Source organism: Eubalaena glacialis, chromosome 9, assembly GCF_028564815.1.
Source record: "Eubalaena glacialis isolate mEubGla1 chromosome 9, mEubGla1.1.hap2.+ XY, whole genome shotgun sequence".
In the NCBI taxonomy this organism is placed as follows: domain Eukaryota; kingdom Metazoa; phylum Chordata; class Mammalia; order Artiodactyla; family Balaenidae; genus Eubalaena; species Eubalaena glacialis.
This window is the reverse complement of record NC_083724.1, coordinates 76,353,162-76,369,706: the sequence shown is the minus strand read 5'-3', so window position 1 is coordinate 76,369,706 and position 16,545 is coordinate 76,353,162. Positions and strand designations below refer to the sequence as shown.

Here is a 16,545-nt window from a genome sequence, read left to right as displayed (position 1 = left end):
AAGAAATTATTCTTCTAGTCAATCTTTTGCTAAGGAAGTCTAGTTTCTTTCTTTCTTTTTTTTCCCACCTGTTCACTGGGTACAAAGGTTAAAACAAAGTTAAATAAAATCACATGACATACTTTTTTTTTTTTTTAATGCTGTGGAAGAAAGAGAGTAGACTCCTTACACACCAGTCTCAGAGACAAAAGAAAAAAGGAAAGGTAAGATCCTATATATTTATAGGTTTGGTGATTATTGTTGAATTTTTTAAAATCATATTTAAACTTGTTAAGTCTATACAAAAATCTTTGTCTCTAATAAGTGATGAAAGAGCAGAAAATATGATTGTATTTTTCACAAGATCTACCTTAGAAATATAAACCTGGGACATGGCCAAAAAATCTTTCCCAAATAAATTGATAATGTAATAAAAAGTATTTTTCTTTTGGGAAAAAAAAGGTTTCATCTAGCCAATCAAATTTATAAGATCTTTTTATTTTGAAATATGTTACTCACAGAGCATTTCGAAGTGATATTAACTTAAAAACAAATTTGTAAGATGAAAAAAGACTGACTACCAGGTGATAATTGTTGAAACTGGGCAATGACTATCCTACTTAGAGGTTTTTTCTTGATAGTTTCCATTATAAACGTTTTTAAATTTGAAAAAAAAAGTTCTATAAAATTGCAAGAGAGAAGTTAATTGTGAATTATTAATACCTTACTCCAAATACATTGAATTCTGGTATAAATATCTAAAATATTTAATGACAAAACTGTATTACAGTATATACATTTTATTTAACAAAACCAAAATAATTGCAGTATCTTTTTATTTCATGGTATATAATAGTCATATAAAGTACACGACCAAAAACTTCTCAGAAACTTGTACTTGAAACTGCACTAAGAAGAACATTGTTTCTTTTTCAATATCTACCATTTCCTTTTGTGAAAATCTTTTTTTCTGTGATATAGGTTATAGACTATAAAAAAGGGCACTTAATTTTGTAAGACAGTCTTTAAAAAAACCTGATATTCCATTTTTTCTCTATTTTTTAATCACTAAACTCAAGCCCACATATCATTTCAAAATAAATATCAAATTGAGAAAAAAATCCAAAGGGAGAAAAAGGCAATAATAACTGTTTCCTTTTAAATCAACTTTTTAAATAGGGTAAACTGACTCAAGAACAATTTCTGCATAATCTACCGGCTAGTTATTCTGCCAATCTGATGTCTTCAAGATAGCCAATAAAGCTAGCAAATGTTGCTGTCTAAGGATTTGTCTATTTAGTGTTGTGATGGTCAACATCCATCTACCCCGTCTTTCAATCTTTCCCCTCTCAAAACATGTACAAATATATGAAAAGCCCCATGGACCTTGCAGCTCAATCAATGCATTTCATAGCTTTAGACCTAATAATGGTTTAGATCTGTTGACTGCTTTCTTGTACACAATCTACCTTAAGCTCTAAGTATATATAGTTTCTAACTCTAAAATTTATCAAATAGAAGGAAAAAAAAGATTCCTTTTCTAACCCTTACGATTTTATTCACTTTAGCATACTGGAGAAGACAATTATTAGTATAACACAGATGATAAAGATAATAAATACAAGACAATCCTCTGTCTCCATTTTCACAAAGTCTCACAGTCCCACCCGACCTCCATTACCTTCTCCGGCTGCTTCTATTCCACATAAACTCTTTAGTTTAGTTAATTTTCTTTGTAGCCTATCTGCTTCCTTTTTTCATCCTTATCCTATTTATTCCCGGGGAAAAAAAAAGAAGCACTTTTCCCTTACCACTGCCCTACGCACATGGGCATCCTACAAAAACATCAGGAAGAATTTCACTACACCATTGAGAAATACTGAAACAAGCCACTGGGGAGGTTGCATACTTATTCCTAGAAATCACTAAATACGGGTAAACTACCTTTTATATATGATTTAGGGATCCCCTTTTGTGGGCAGTGGTCTGGAATAAGTGATAGCTTGAATTCATTTCTGACTCTAAAAGGGATTCTATTATGATCTACATTCAAACTGTAAAATCTAGGAGAACAGTGGCTTTTTCTTCAAACTTTGATTTAGCCATGGAAAGAAAGAAAGTGGAAAAGGAATAAACATAAACAGATCATCAGATGGAAGGCAATGAGGAAGTTAACTAGAATAGACCAGTACTGGCATAACAATAAATTCCTCATTGCTAATGCAGCAACAGACTTTAGTAACATGAAATGAATCTTGCTCACCGAGTAGTTTCTTACCTCCTGCTCTCGTGGAATAAATTTTCCTAAAAAATCATAAGCAACTAATTGTAACAAGTGCTATAAGAAGGCTCAAAAGACTAAATTTTAACCACGAAGGATTTTAACCACTAATTGTAACAAGTGCTATAAGAAGGCTCAAAAGACTAAATTTTAACCACTAAGGATGATAGTAACAGGACATATTCATATCATTTCAAACAGATCATTTGTTTGCAGCAGTTTCTTATTTATTTATTTATTTATTTATTATTTATTTATTTTTTTTGATGTGGACCATTTTTTAAAGTCTTTATTGAATTTGTTACAATATTGCTTCTGTTTTCTGTTTTGGTTTTTTGGCCGCAAGGCATGTGGAATCTTAGCTCCCCGACCAGGGATTGAACCTACACCCCCCTGCATTGGAAGGCGAAGTCTTAACCACTGGACCGCCAGGGAAGTCCCTATTTATTTATTTTTTAATAGATCTTTTTAAAATTAATTTTTATTGGAGTATAGTTGCTTTATGCAGCAGTTTCTAATGTTGACTTTAAGAAAACAGAAATAAAAATAAGAAATATCAAGGTCATGAATAAAATGACTAAATGGAAAGTATTTAGTAAGAAGAATTACTGAAATAAATGGCAATTTCCAGTTAAACATGGCATGTTGAATGTACCCACTAACTTTGACTCCTGTCCAAAACCCTACTAAAATGAAAATAAAAGGTAATTTGAAGTATATAAACTCATAACGACAAAAAGAATGGAAGAGGAAAAAACAGCAATAAAATCTAGAAACTAGAAAGCGAAAAGTTAAGTGCAAACTGACTGGGAAAGCAAAATTCTCCCAAGCCAGCAGTGGGGAAAGCTGAGAAGCCACTTAATTTACACTGCAGAATCCCTAGATGGCCCACAGATTGGCAGTACCAGATATTCTGGAAGTAGAAAAGGAGGGGCTGAAACATAGTTGAAAAGTCTTTCTCCCTGACACTGCCCAGCCAGGTAAAGGTCTTCTCCTACCTAAGCAGAAAAATACAGCTTTTGTTTTTTTGCTCTGGGGAAAATAAAACAAATGGAATCTGGGCACTAGGCACAAGTGACTGCAGGGACGTTATGCCAAAAGCAGGGAGAGTAAGTTAAAGTTTACTTACTAATTACTGAGATAAACCCACCTTTTCCACCATTAAGCTCTCAGAATGCTGGCTACTTGGCCTCACCTTTTCAGGCAGTAGATTAAAAATGTCATTCTGGGGAATCCAAGCAGCCCAAGAGAAACAATCTAAAGATAATGACATTTAGGGATTCCCCCAAAAAACAGTCCATTAAGGTCACTCTACAGTAAGATCTAAAGTTAGTAAGAACCGGGAGTTCCCTGGTGGTCCAGTGGTTAGGACTCCACGCTTCCACTGCATGGGGCACAGGTTCGATCCCTGGTCAGGGAACTAAGATCCCAAAGGCCATGCGGCGTGGCCAAAAAATAATAACAAAGTTAATAAGAACCACACAAATGCACAGTTTCCCATCAGGTTTCTCGTTTCCCACTCTTATATGTAAGTCCTAAACCAAATATTAACAGATACACAAAGTTCAAAAGAAAACCTCTAACATAAAGGATACTTATAAAAATAAACTGGAAAAGCACAACTTGAGGGTACAAAGGCTATTCAAGGAAAAAGAAAACAAGAGATACGACAAGAAAAAACAAGGAAAAAAATATATTCATACCACAGTATACTACAAAAGAAATTTTCAGAGAACAAAAAGAGCTTAGAATTAAGAAGATGACAGGAAAAAGAAAACTTTAATAGAAGAGTTTGACGATAAAGTTCCAGAAAGCAGAGCAAAAACACACAGAGATGAAATGTGGAAGAGTAAACATAAAAAATTAGAAAATCATACCAGGAGATCCAACACCTAATTAAAGGGGTTCTAGAAAGAGAAGTGAGATTTTTTTTTTTTTAATGAGGAAGAAAATTATCAATACCATCAATCAAATAATTTAGAAAATTTCCCATTGTTTCCAGATTGAAAGTGCCCACCAACTGCCCAGTTTCATGAATGAAAACAGACTCTCACAAAGGATCATGAAATTTCAGAATATCCATATTAAGGCTATATTGTACAACTCAGAGAATATAGCCAATATTTTATAATAACTATAAATGGAGTATAACCTTTAAAAATTGTGAATCACTATACTGTACACCTCTAACTATATATTATTGTAGAGCAAAGAAAAAGCTTTGGGGTTAAGAAACGGCAAGTTACATAAAAGGATAAAGAATTAGAACGGCATAGCATCACAGTTCTTAACAGTAATACAGTCATGGTTGGTTGAATCCACAGATGTAAAACCCGTGGATACGAAGGGTCCACTGTATTCATTATATTGTACCATTTTACGTAAGGGACTTGAACATCTACAGATTTGGTATCTGTAGGGACTCCTGAAACCAATCCCCTGCTGATACTGAGGGATGACTATACTAGAAACCCAAAGACAATGGGGCAATGCTATCAACCTTTTGAGGGAAAATTATTTCCTACTTAGAGTTCTATTTCTAGACAAAATATTTTTCACGGTCTAAAAAAAATTCTCTTCTATGGACCTTCTCAGGAAGCTCCTGCAGGAAGCTCCATGGAAAAAAGGCAGTAATCCAAGACAGGGCATTCTAGAAAACAGGAATCCAGTAACAAGGGCAAAAGGGAGTCTCTACAATGAGGGTGGAAGGAGAGTGGAAGTCAACGGCTGTGTAGAGGGCCTAGTGATCAGCTCATCTAGATCAGAGCATGGCAGCAGGCTCTGGGAGAGACTTCTTCAAGCAAATGAAACAGATTAAACTATCTAATATACATAAACTATTGAGTGATTTGCTAGCGACAGTTTGGGTATAAATTAATGAGAAAAAAAAAAAACCCTAAGCACATGAAAAGAAAACCAGGACAATTAATTAGAGAAAATAAGTGTGCAGGAACAGAATAATAATCCTGTTAACAGGGCTCAGTCATTGACAGCTTTATACATTCCTGATAGTATAAACACTGAGTACTCATCTAACCAAAATTACAAATGACTATGCTCGGAGAGTAAAGAGACAGTAAGTATATATTTGATGCATTGAAGATGAAGGTAGGGAGTGTTTGAAAGAAAGCTGAGGACTCCCATCTCCCAAACTGTTAAGTCAATGGATAATATCAATAGATAATGCCTAAAATAGAAAAATCAAGAAGTAGCAATATAAGCATATACTTAAACGTGTATATATACATAAATATATATCCTTCTGGACTTTCTTTTGTGCACATATATTAAAATTTTAAAATGTACAACCACTTCAATTGTTTTAAAGTTCCTTTCAATAGATCTAGGAACTAAAGAGACACCCTGAAAATTACTGTCTTTCATTCTCCCCAAGAGCTTTCCAGTTTTTTAAGATTAGAGTGCAGGGAGGGTGAAGGGATATTTACTTGTTTCATATTTTATATATTTTAAGAAAAAATAGATTTAAAAGGAGAAAAAAGGAAATCAAAATGTCCTAAAAAATCTCTAATGTTCTAGTCTCCTAATGAGATATAAATACTCTCTTTTCTGTCAGGCTTGCAATATGAAAATCACAAGCATCACAATCTTGTTTTGGCCGCTCTCCATGCTATTGTTATCAGACGAAAGCCAGACGTCTAAAACCGTAAGTTTTTACAATCAAGTTAGTGAAAATATTTTCAAAGGTACACTTTGTGTAGATTTAGTAAAATGTTGAAGGCAATAAAAGAAAGAAGAAAAAAATCAAGCTATCAAAACAAACTCTTTAGTTAGCTGTGTATATTCAAAACATGTGATCTCTGAGCCAGATTCTAATTTGACAAAAGCAGTCTTCATTTTTTAAAAAACTGAGTTCTTTAAAAGCTGACTAAAGGCAAAATACGTAAAATTTCACTACAAAACCGGAGATTAGTTAAGACATAAAAAACACACTTTAAAATGTAGGAAACTTTTTAAAAAACCACATATTTATGAGGGAAATTGCTGTTGTTACATTATTATTATTATTATTGGGGGACATTTCAACTGCAAAACCAGTCAAAACAAGAACTATTTCTTTGGATTTATATCCACATAAGGAAAGCACTTCTTCCTGTTGCCTGACTCTTTAAATTCAACACATGGCTCAATTTCTGTTACAAGATATTTTCTTTTAAAACACCAGATTTTGAGCTGTTAACCCTATAGAGGTATATATTGAATATTGTTTCTTAATTATTTAATAGTCCTAGATGTAGTGCTGGTAACTCCGATTTTTAAAAATTACATTTTTACATTATTTTCTCATTATAAATGTCAATCTTGCACACTGAAATACTAAATAAGTTAACAGAATTATTATTTACCATTTATTTCCACATATATAAATGGCAATATACCAATATTTTCTTTCTGTAATGATTATTTAATAACAGTTGGAAGATACTTGTATGACAAACTAGGATCTCCTTCCTCAATTATATATATCAGAATTCCTTAATCTTCAACATTCCATCCTAATAAAAAAAAAGTATTTGCTTTACCTCTTCCATACTTTAACATCAAAAGATTAGATAGTAGATTTTTTTCTAAAAGTATTTCCTTCTAATGTCTAATTGCCTGCATATGAAAATTTGGGAAATTCTGCTAGCATTTTTCCTTATTAATGCATTTCTAATTTTCTTTTTAGGAAGTCAAATGTAATTTCACTGCAAAGAATTATGCTTTGATTCCAGCAAATATCAATAAAAATGTTACTATACTTGACCTCAGTTATAACCAAATTACTCTGAATGTTACAGATACAAGAGTTCTACAGACATATTTTTTACTCACCGAGCTCTATTTGATTAAGAACAATGTCATTATCCTACATAATAATAGTTTTGGTAACCTCTCCCATCTAGAAATTTTAAATATCTGTAGAAACTCCATCCACATAATTCAACAGGGTGCCTTTACAGGCTTAGATAAACTAAAACAGTTATATCTCTGCCAAAACAAAATAGTTCAACTGAATCCTGATATATTTGTGCCTCTAAAAAACCTGATACTATTGAATCTGCAAGGCAATTTGATAACCTATCTTGATGTACCACAACTGTTTCATCTGGAATTCATAATTTTATACGGAAATCCGTGGAACTGCTCTTGTAGTCTACTGAATTTGCAAAACTGGTTGAACACATCGAATGTGACACTAGGTAAGCAATCATAATTTAAATTAGTCAAAACCAAAATGTGATTGATTTTGGATTGTTCTACCCCAGAAAAGTCTCTTGTTTCATGTCTAAAAGAAAAGGAAACTATTCCTGTTTAAGGGAAACAAGAAGAAACACTGAAAAGCAATTGCTGAATATAAGCTCTCCCTCTGCCTCTCCAGAAAAAAAGAAAAAGAAGAAAAGAAACTTAAATGTTCTATATATACATGAGATGAAACTGTCACTTTGTATACTAAGTTTGCAGTTTCAATATATAAGACTAATTTTTAAAAGCACTTCCTTTTCTTAGGATATCTTGTCAGAGAGTAGGTGAAAACAGGTGCCCTGCTTTCTAAACTACATGCCATGTTCCAGATGTTCACCATAATCTAAATCATAACATTTTTACTTTACTAACACAGACAAACTAAACAATAAACAGATACTGCACTTAAGCTACATTTATAACATAATAAACAGAAATGGGCATTTCCCTCGTTGTGTTTCTAGGCAAATACAACAGTTTCTTTTTATAATATCTTTAATGACGACAGATAAATATGTCAAAAAATTCTAGATAAAAAATTATAAAATGTTGTTAACCATAATAATTTATTAACCATAATAATATTATTTTCCATAATAAATCTTATTCTTTCTAATTTACTAGAAAATGAGAACATCACCATGTGCAGCTATCCGGATATACTGAAGTGCTACAATATCAAAACAGTACCCTACAAGGCTGAATGCTACTCAAAATTTCCTTCATCTATAACTGAAGATCTTTACATTCATTTTCAGTCCATTAGCAATTCAACATTTAATAGTTTTTTGAACAACTTAACAAGAAATTCAGGTAATGTACTGGTTTTGAATGATAATATTGCTGAGGATAGCATACCAAATAAACTGAGATAGTTCTCATTATTTTTTTGTATTTTAAATTTCTAGAAACAATGTAAAAGAACAATTCCTCCACCCAAGAAAAGACTGACAAAACACTGGGTTTCTAAAGTAGGCTCTGCTAGTTATCAGTCAAATGCCGTTATGCAAATTATTGATATTTAACTTCTCTGAGCCTTGGTATTAACTAGTTAAGTCACAATTCTTAACAGGTATAAATCAATAATGTCCCTAGGTGAATGGATAAACAATACCTGCAAAGACAGGTAGATATTTTGAAAAAAGGTATTCTTTCACCACACTATGAAATATCTTTATTTTTGGCAGTTTTAGTAACTTTTGCTTAAAGAAGATTATGTACATTTATTTCTAATACCAATATTGGGGAGTTATTAGGACATGTAATTATGATTATTTTATTTTTGTCAATTTAACAAAACTACCCCCACCCTCTCTTTCTCGGTATTCCATTTAAGAACGTGAATCTCAAGGAAAAAGCTGGGCTTTTCTTGTCAGTGTTGTAGTCACTGTACTGATGACTTCACTCCTCATTTCAATTGCTATCAAATGTCCAGTATGGTATAATTTTCTGCTTAGTTACAATCATCATCGCCTGGGAGAGCATGAAGCAGAAACCTATGAAGATAGTTTTACCGGAAATCCAAGTCCTCCTCCACAGATACCAGACACAAGCTCCAAAGAAACTACAGTAATATTTGAACAACTACATCAATTTGTGGTAGATGATGATGGGTTTATTGAAGACAAATACATAGATACTCATGAATTATGTGAAGAAAATTAATTTCTTTCAATGTTTGATTCTTTAAAAAATGTTAACAGCTCACTCACAGTTCAGACATGGAGATTTTGATACATGACATACTGAACTATAGCTAGTAGACCATCATATTAATTGCAACACACATAAATATCATAAAATTATGCTCTTCTCATTGGCATTGTGCAAGTAGGTCCAAATACAGTAACTGCCACTCCTTGTTAGCTAACAGTTAAAATACTAGCATTACTATTCTCAGCAGTATTCAGGGGACCATACATAACAGTAGGAAAAGGCCTAAGGTAAATTATTCATTAATTAAAATGAACAGATTTTCATATTAGTCAGATATGTGATGTAATACATATTAAAGTTTTACTGATTGGAATCAGTAAAGAAATAAAGATTTTGGAATTTTATCACAAGTCAAAGTGAAGAACAGAGATAGTTTAAACTGACAACACACTAAGGTTGATTTTATGCCCATAGAATGAATTCATGGAATTGGAAAATGCTTTTTAAATTTTTTTAAATGCTTCCTGAATTGGCACAACAAATTTCTGAAAATTTAGTAGCGATTTAAAGCACAGGTACAATGTCCAGGCACAATCTCTTGATTTTCGTTACAAAGAAAGACTGTCATCAAAATGCATGACTGTCACAATTGAATAATATGGTGCTTCCAAAGTGGGAATCATCTATGAATCTTGTTTTTAAAAATACCTATTTCTGCCTCTCTTTAGGAGATTTTTATTCAAATGATTCTGTGCTGTGGCTGAGGAATCTTCAGTTGGTCCGTGGTCAGTTCTTTGGGATGCCGTAGATAGAGCAATGTTTCCCAAATTGTCTTCTAGAACATTAACTTCCAGAGAGACATTCAGAAGTATTTACAGGGTGGGGGATTAAAAGGTACATGGTCAAACTGCTATAGAATTACTAGGAAATACTGGGTTTAAACAAAGTCAAACAAGTTTCTTTACTATAGGACTTACCCAAGGCTTTACTAAACTAAACTGCTCTCTGCTCTTCAAGAGCAAAATATTAAGAATTTGCCAAACTTCCTTGACAACAAAAACTTTTCTTTGATGTATGGCTACTAATAGCTCATAGGACAATAATGGTCCAAAGAACACTGGCCTTGAGACTATTATAGGAAGAGTCTAAAGTGAATTATTTGCCAATTCCTTATAAACAATTGGCTACAATCATAATTTTAACAACTTAATGCAAATAGTGGCATTAAAAACTGTAACAAAATCTATCATTTTTACCTTCCATATGTGGGGAAATTTAGTATACAGTATTTATACCTTTTAGAGAAAGGAATATCTCTAAAACACTGAAATATATTTATGGATTAAATAATATGGGGTTTTAAATTTTCTTCATCATTATACAGGGAAGGGAACAGTGTCTAGTGGTGTGGATGGAGCAGGGTTGGATAAAAGCTGATGGAGATGGGTGCATAGGAGTAAAATACACTATTTAATTTTTGTGTATATTCAAAATTCTCTATAACATAAAGTTTTTAACACATGTACACACCTGATAATTTCTTAGAAAAAAGAGACTAAAAATAATGTAGATGTACATTATATCCTAAAAACAGTCATTTTTAAGGTTATATCAATACTAAATTCAGTTCAAATGTCTACTGAGGAAAATAAAAACTGTTTTGGATGATACACCCTGTGAAATAAAAGAACTGACTCATTTGTAATGCGTATTTGTATTTATAGGAACATGTTTTCAATAAAAGATATAAATGTCTTACGTGTAATATTTCCTAACAGATAATGTAAATTATACGTTATGGTTTTAAATCTCAATTATAAGAGTGAGATAACTTTAAAAATGTAAGGCATCTTTTTCTAAATAACCTATCATTTTACCAAAATATCATTTCTTAATTTGAGGCAAATATTCATATTTGAGAAATGTAGTAAAATGGAATATAATATGAATGAGCAAAAACTACCTTTCATCTCTTACATTCAAAAGCCTCTTATAATTAAATATTGGGTATTCAATAGATATCTGACTAAACAAAGAAAAATAAATGGGTTTAAAATTATAATTACATATATTTTTAAAGGATAAATGATTTTAGCTAACACCAAACTAGAAAAGTGTAGACATTAGAATTGGAAGAGAATCATTAGTTCAAGCAGGCACATGAAACTGAATTAAAGCCACAGGCGTCATAGTAACATATTGAGGCTATATACTATAACCAATTTATTAAAAATAGGTGTTCCATAATAAACTAGATGGTCTCATACCACAGTAAATGGTGGTACTAAAAGAGAAGAGAATAAAAACAAGATTTTTATACCTGCTTTCTCAAGGTATGACATTTCCTGCTCCCTTTGAATGTACAGAGTCAAGGTAAAGTCTCGTGTCATTAAGATGTTGGCTATCTGATTAACACATGAAATAAATCTATCCTCCTGTGATATATAAAAATAAACTTTATAAAAATAACTTTGTTTTTAATTTAAATTTCCTCTTAAAGGGTCAGGAGAACATATTTCACTCAGCCTTAGTTACAAACTACAGATATTAAGTTTTGAAACTGCTGACATTTTCAGGACAAAGTACCTTATTTTAAGAACATTTTCCTTAATCAAATGAACCAAATAGACATAAAAACCTATGAAATTCTTAAATTTATAATCTGGGAGTTATCTTTTTGGATAAAATATCTATAAAACATGTACATATAATATTTATAAATCTGACCTGGGTATCATATAACTTTGCAGATAAATGATGAAATAAATGAGGACCTAAATGTTCTAAACTATATAAGGTCCTCAACAGGTTATAGCTTATTATTTCTTATTCTTTAGGTACCTAGGAAAGTATTTTATATGTAGTAAATGATAAATATTTGCTAAATGGTCTAAAACCAGAACAACAACAACAAAAAGGAAGTTTTCAAGTAAGTGCTTGGTCACCATGAATACGGAATTTTCTTTGTAAAAGGGAAGAGACTTTCAGTATATTTGTAATTTTTAAGATAGCACTTTAGGGACTTCCCTGGTGGTCCAGTGGTTAAGACTCTGTGCTACCAATGTAGGGGGCCTGAGTTCAATCCCTGGTCAGGGAACTAGATCCCGCATGCTGCAACTAATACCCAGTGTAGCCAAAAAAAAAAAAAGATAGCACTTTATAGTAGCATCAAATGATAGATGGGGAAAATGAGATTCTTTTGTTTTTCATCAATAGAAAATTACATTTATCTTTCAAATAGTTCATCCTTATATTTAACATCCTATTCTTCATCAGATATGTACTGTACATGCAGACGTAATATGACAGTATGTTTGATGTTACATAATTTTGGTTAATTATTATCCTTGCTCTCAAGGAAATTAATATTGATAAGTTATGGAACAAAATGTGTGCAGTATTAGTATGTACAAAATAGCTCATCTTCTGTTTGCACTGCTTTAGACAATAATTAAGGTCAAAAAGTCAATAAAGAATAATTATGTTAACTAATGCTGTTGTCTGAATATTTGTGTCCCTCCAAAATTCATATGTTGAAATCCTAACCACCAAAGGTAATGGTATTAGCAGGTTGGGGCCTTTGGGAGGTGATTAGGTCATGAGGGTGGAATCCTCATGAATGGGATCAGTGCCCTTATAAAAGAGATCCCACAGAGCTCCCTAGCTCCTTCTACCATGTGATGATACCTTGAGAAGGCGCTAGGTATGAACCAGTAAGAGGGCCTTCACCAGAATAGGACTATACTGGTGCCTTGATCTTGGCCTTCCCAGCCTCCAGAACCGTGAGCAATAAATTCCTGTTGTTTATAAGTAACCAAGTCTACGGTATTTTGTTATAGCGGCCCAAATGGGCTAAGATAACTACACTACATCCATTTACTATCTTTGTAGGCAATACTGTCACTGCCACATTTACCTTATAACCAAACTCAGAGTTACTTGGTATTTGGTCTTTAACCAGGTTATATATAAAGATGCACAGGGGGCTTCCCTGGTGGCGCAGTGGTTGAGAATCTGCCTGCCAGTGCAGGGGACATGGGTTCGAGCCCTGGTCTGGGAAGATCGCACATGCCGCGGAGCAACTAAGCCCGTGAGCCACAACTACTGAGCCTGCGCGTCTGGAGCCTGTGCTCCGCAACAAGAGAGGCCACGATAGTGAGAGGCCCGCGCACCGCGATGAAGAGTGGCTCCCACTTGCCACAACTAGAGAAAGCCCTCGCGCAGAAACGAAGACCCAACACAGCCAAAAATAATAAATAAATAAATTAAATTAAATTAAAAAAAAAAAAAGATATTCAACATTTTGCTTAAATTGAAGCAGCTAAATCTTTAAAAAAAAAAAGATGCACAAATAATCTACGTCTATGATTAGATTACTAATATAACAACTAATTATCAATTAATAATTGAATAATGAAATAATATAAATAGCCCACTGAATAATAATGTGCGTTTCATTAGACTGGGGTTTAAATCTCATAATTTGAATTAGTTAAAAAGCTCAGGTTAGGGACTTCCCTGGTGGTCCAGTGGTAAAGAATCCACCTTATAATGCAGGGGGGGAGGGTTAGATCCCTGGTCGGGGAACTAAGATCCCACATGCCACGGGGCAACTAAGCCTGCGTGCCACAACTACTGAGCTCACGTGCCTCAACTAAAGCCCACGTGCCGCAAACTAGGGAGCCCACGCGCTCTGGAACCCGTGTGCCACAACTAGAGAGAAGCCTGTGCACCACAATGAAGAGCCTGCATGCCGCAATGAAAGATCCTGCATGCCTCAACAAAGATCCCGTGTGCCGCAACTAAGACCCGACGCATTAAGCTGGCACGAAGTGAGAGAGCGGCATGGACTTATATACGCTAACAAATGTAAAATAGATAGCTAGTGGGAAGCAGCCGCATAGCACAGGGAGATCAGCTCGGTGCTTTGTGAACACCTAGAGGGGTGGGATAGGGAGTGTGGGAGGGAGACGCAAGAGGGAGGAGATATCAGGATATATGTATATGTATAGCTGATTCACTTTGTTATAAAGCAGAAACTAACACACCATCATAAAGCAATTATACTCCAATAAAGATGTTAAAAAAAAAAGACCCGACGCAGCCAAAAATTAAAAAAATAATAATAATAATAAACAAATCTTTAAAAAAAAAGAGCTCAAGTTAAAATTGCAAATGGTAGAGATGAAGATGTTCTTATCCATCTTAGATTTTAAACTCCAAGATATAGAAATTTTATTTCTCTGAATGAAGATAAGATACATAAACAAGGGGGCTTCCCTGGTGGCACAGTGGTTGAGAATCTGCCTGCCAATGCAGGGGACACGGGTTCGAGCCCTGGTCTGGGAAGATCCCACATGCCGCGGAGCAACTAGGCCCGTGAGCCACAACTACTGAGCCTGCGCATCTGGAGCCTGTGCTCCGCAACAAGAGAGGCCACGATAGTGAGAGGCCCGCGCACCGCGATGAAGAGTGGCCCCCGCTTGCCACAACTAGAGAAAGCCCTCGCACAGAAACGAAGACCCAACATAGCCAAAAAAATAAAATACTAGATGAAAATTAAAAAAAAAAAAAATACATAAACAATACAATTTGTATTGCAAATATTCAACTTTTTTAAATAAAAAAATACATCAGGGAAAACCAATTAACAAAATTGTAAAGAAATAAATGGCTCAGAAGTTAAACTACCTTATACAAGTCACTTATAAATCTGTTTGATTTCTAAATGGACTGTACTCACGCTTGTCTTTCAGTAAATATAATATCCATACTTTGTGTTTCTCGATCATTTTGAGCTTTAAGCTGAATAAAGAGTTAACACAAAAGTTATTGATAAAAAATTACCATTAGGCCAAACTATCTCTTTAAAGGTTGTTCTGATTATGAACCAATTAGAGATTATTATAATAATCATAATGGCACAGGCAAAGTTTTAAAAAATACAGTATGCTTCATTTAACAAACCACTACAAACACCAAATACAAAGAAACAGTCTTTTTCACAGGCATTGTAATCTCACACCAAAAATATTCATCGTTTACTGATCTGTCAAGTAATCTAATGTAAACTTCATTAATGTAAACAGAATTTCAAGATTTTATTAAGTGTTCAATAGTTGATTAGTAATATGTTAAATTTACACCCAATGCAAGTTGTATTCTTAAATCATTTAGGATTTTACCTGAGTACTCCTAGTTGACTCTACCTGTGCATATTCAGCCTAGAAGTTGGACCCATCTCAAAAAACTAAGAAAGCACAAAGATTTTACCTTTTTACATTTGGCATTAAAAATACAGTTTTTAAATTGGGAATTCTCCTGTGTTCTAAAGCTAAGAATAATTTCACTACATTATCATTGCTTTTATTAATAGAATCCCAATTTAGAAAAATCATTTTATAAATCCTATGCTTTTATAAAATAGTCTTTGATTGTATAAATTATAAACTATGCTATAAGTTGTATGTTATTTTCTTCCAAATGTTTATAATCAATTAAGCTAGCAATTATCATTTTACTGTTTTCTACCAAATAATCCAAGACCACTGAACACAAATTCTCATTTACTAATCAGAAGTAGTATTATGTCTGGCATCATATGGTAACTATTCATTTTCTCCCTTTCTAATAAAACTCTTCATTGAGTACTCAGCTCCATTTGCACAAATATTAAACCAGAAGTATTGCAAACTAATTTATATACAAGGATATGTAGACGGGACTCCCTAACTAATGCTTAGTGAGAGACCAGTTCAAACACAGCCTTGTAGAAAGACACTGAAGCATCCACTTGGGAGAGCCAACCAACAGGAAGAAATTTTAAAAGAGCAACTAAAGGAACTCAACTATAACAGTAGTATTTAGGGTCAGAGTAATACCTATCTCCAAGGTACATAAGGTTTATCAAATTATTTCTAGAGAAAAATGCTTTGTTTTGGAGTCTATGTAGATCTATTGCTTATACTTATAAATTTTCTTACCATGTTGTAATCATTCATTACTTCTTCCATTTCAGTATTGGTATTAAGTTTATCTACCAACTAAAAACAAAAGTACAAAAAAAAACATATTATATTAGTCTTCATAAATTTTCTCTGTAATCCATAATATAGGTATTCAATCTTACAACTAATGAGTAGTCATTTAAGTATTAATACTTCCAAGTACTTTACATTCTAAGACAAAAACAAATATTGAGCTAAGTAAGCATATACTATGAATTACGGCAATCAATAAACTACATCTTTAGGGTGGAAAAGTAGGCAGTAATGAACTACTCTTCCTGCCGATCGTACCTCAAAGAGCTTTGCCTGCTCTGAAAAGATGTCTGAGCTTATAAAGAAGGATGTTGAGAAGACAAAATCTGGGGGAAGATCTCTCAC

The 16,545-nt window shown here is 33.3% G+C and overlaps 2 protein-coding genes across 5 annotated transcripts in view; one reads left to right on the top strand and one right to left on the bottom strand.

Moving 5' to 3' along the window:
• IFT74 (intraflagellar transport 74) overlaps positions 1-16,545 on the bottom strand; it is an 80,965-nt gene that overhangs the window by 48,357 nt on the left and 16,063 nt on the right. For all 4 annotated transcript variants that reach the window (XM_061200472.1, XM_061200475.1, XM_061200476.1 and 1 more), the window contains 2 exons: positions 16,144-16,203; positions 14,904-14,965 (listed from right to left, as the gene is read on the bottom strand). In XM_061200472.1, the coding sequence (XP_061056455.1) occupies positions 14,904-14,965; positions 16,144-16,203 (122 nt within the window). The remainder of the gene's footprint in view (positions 1-14,903; positions 14,966-16,143; positions 16,204-16,545) is intronic.
• LRRC19 (leucine rich repeat containing 19) lies at positions 129-9,790 on the top strand. The gene is made up of 5 exons (XM_061199137.1): positions 129-203; positions 5,835-5,924; positions 6,948-7,461; positions 8,129-8,317; positions 8,841-9,790. Exons 1-5 carry the CDS (start codon positions 138-140, stop codon positions 9,167-9,169), a joined length of 1,188 nt encoding a protein of 395 aa, XP_061055120.1. The 5' UTR covers positions 129-137; the 3' UTR covers positions 9,170-9,790.

Bases quoted from the DNA above. Each gene is read 5' to 3' on its own strand.
- LRRC19 (XM_061199137.1), top strand. From the start codon at position 138: ATGCTGTGGAAGAAAGAGAGTAGACTCCTTACACACCAGTCTCAGAGA. The intron at 204-5,834 runs GTAAGATCCTAT...CTTTTCTGTCAG, and splicing joins GACAAAAGAAAAAAGGAAAG to GCTTGCAATATGAAAATCAC. The intron at 7,462-8,128 runs GTAAGCAATCAT...CTAATTTACTAG, and splicing joins CACATCGAATGTGACACTAG to AAAATGAGAACATCACCATG.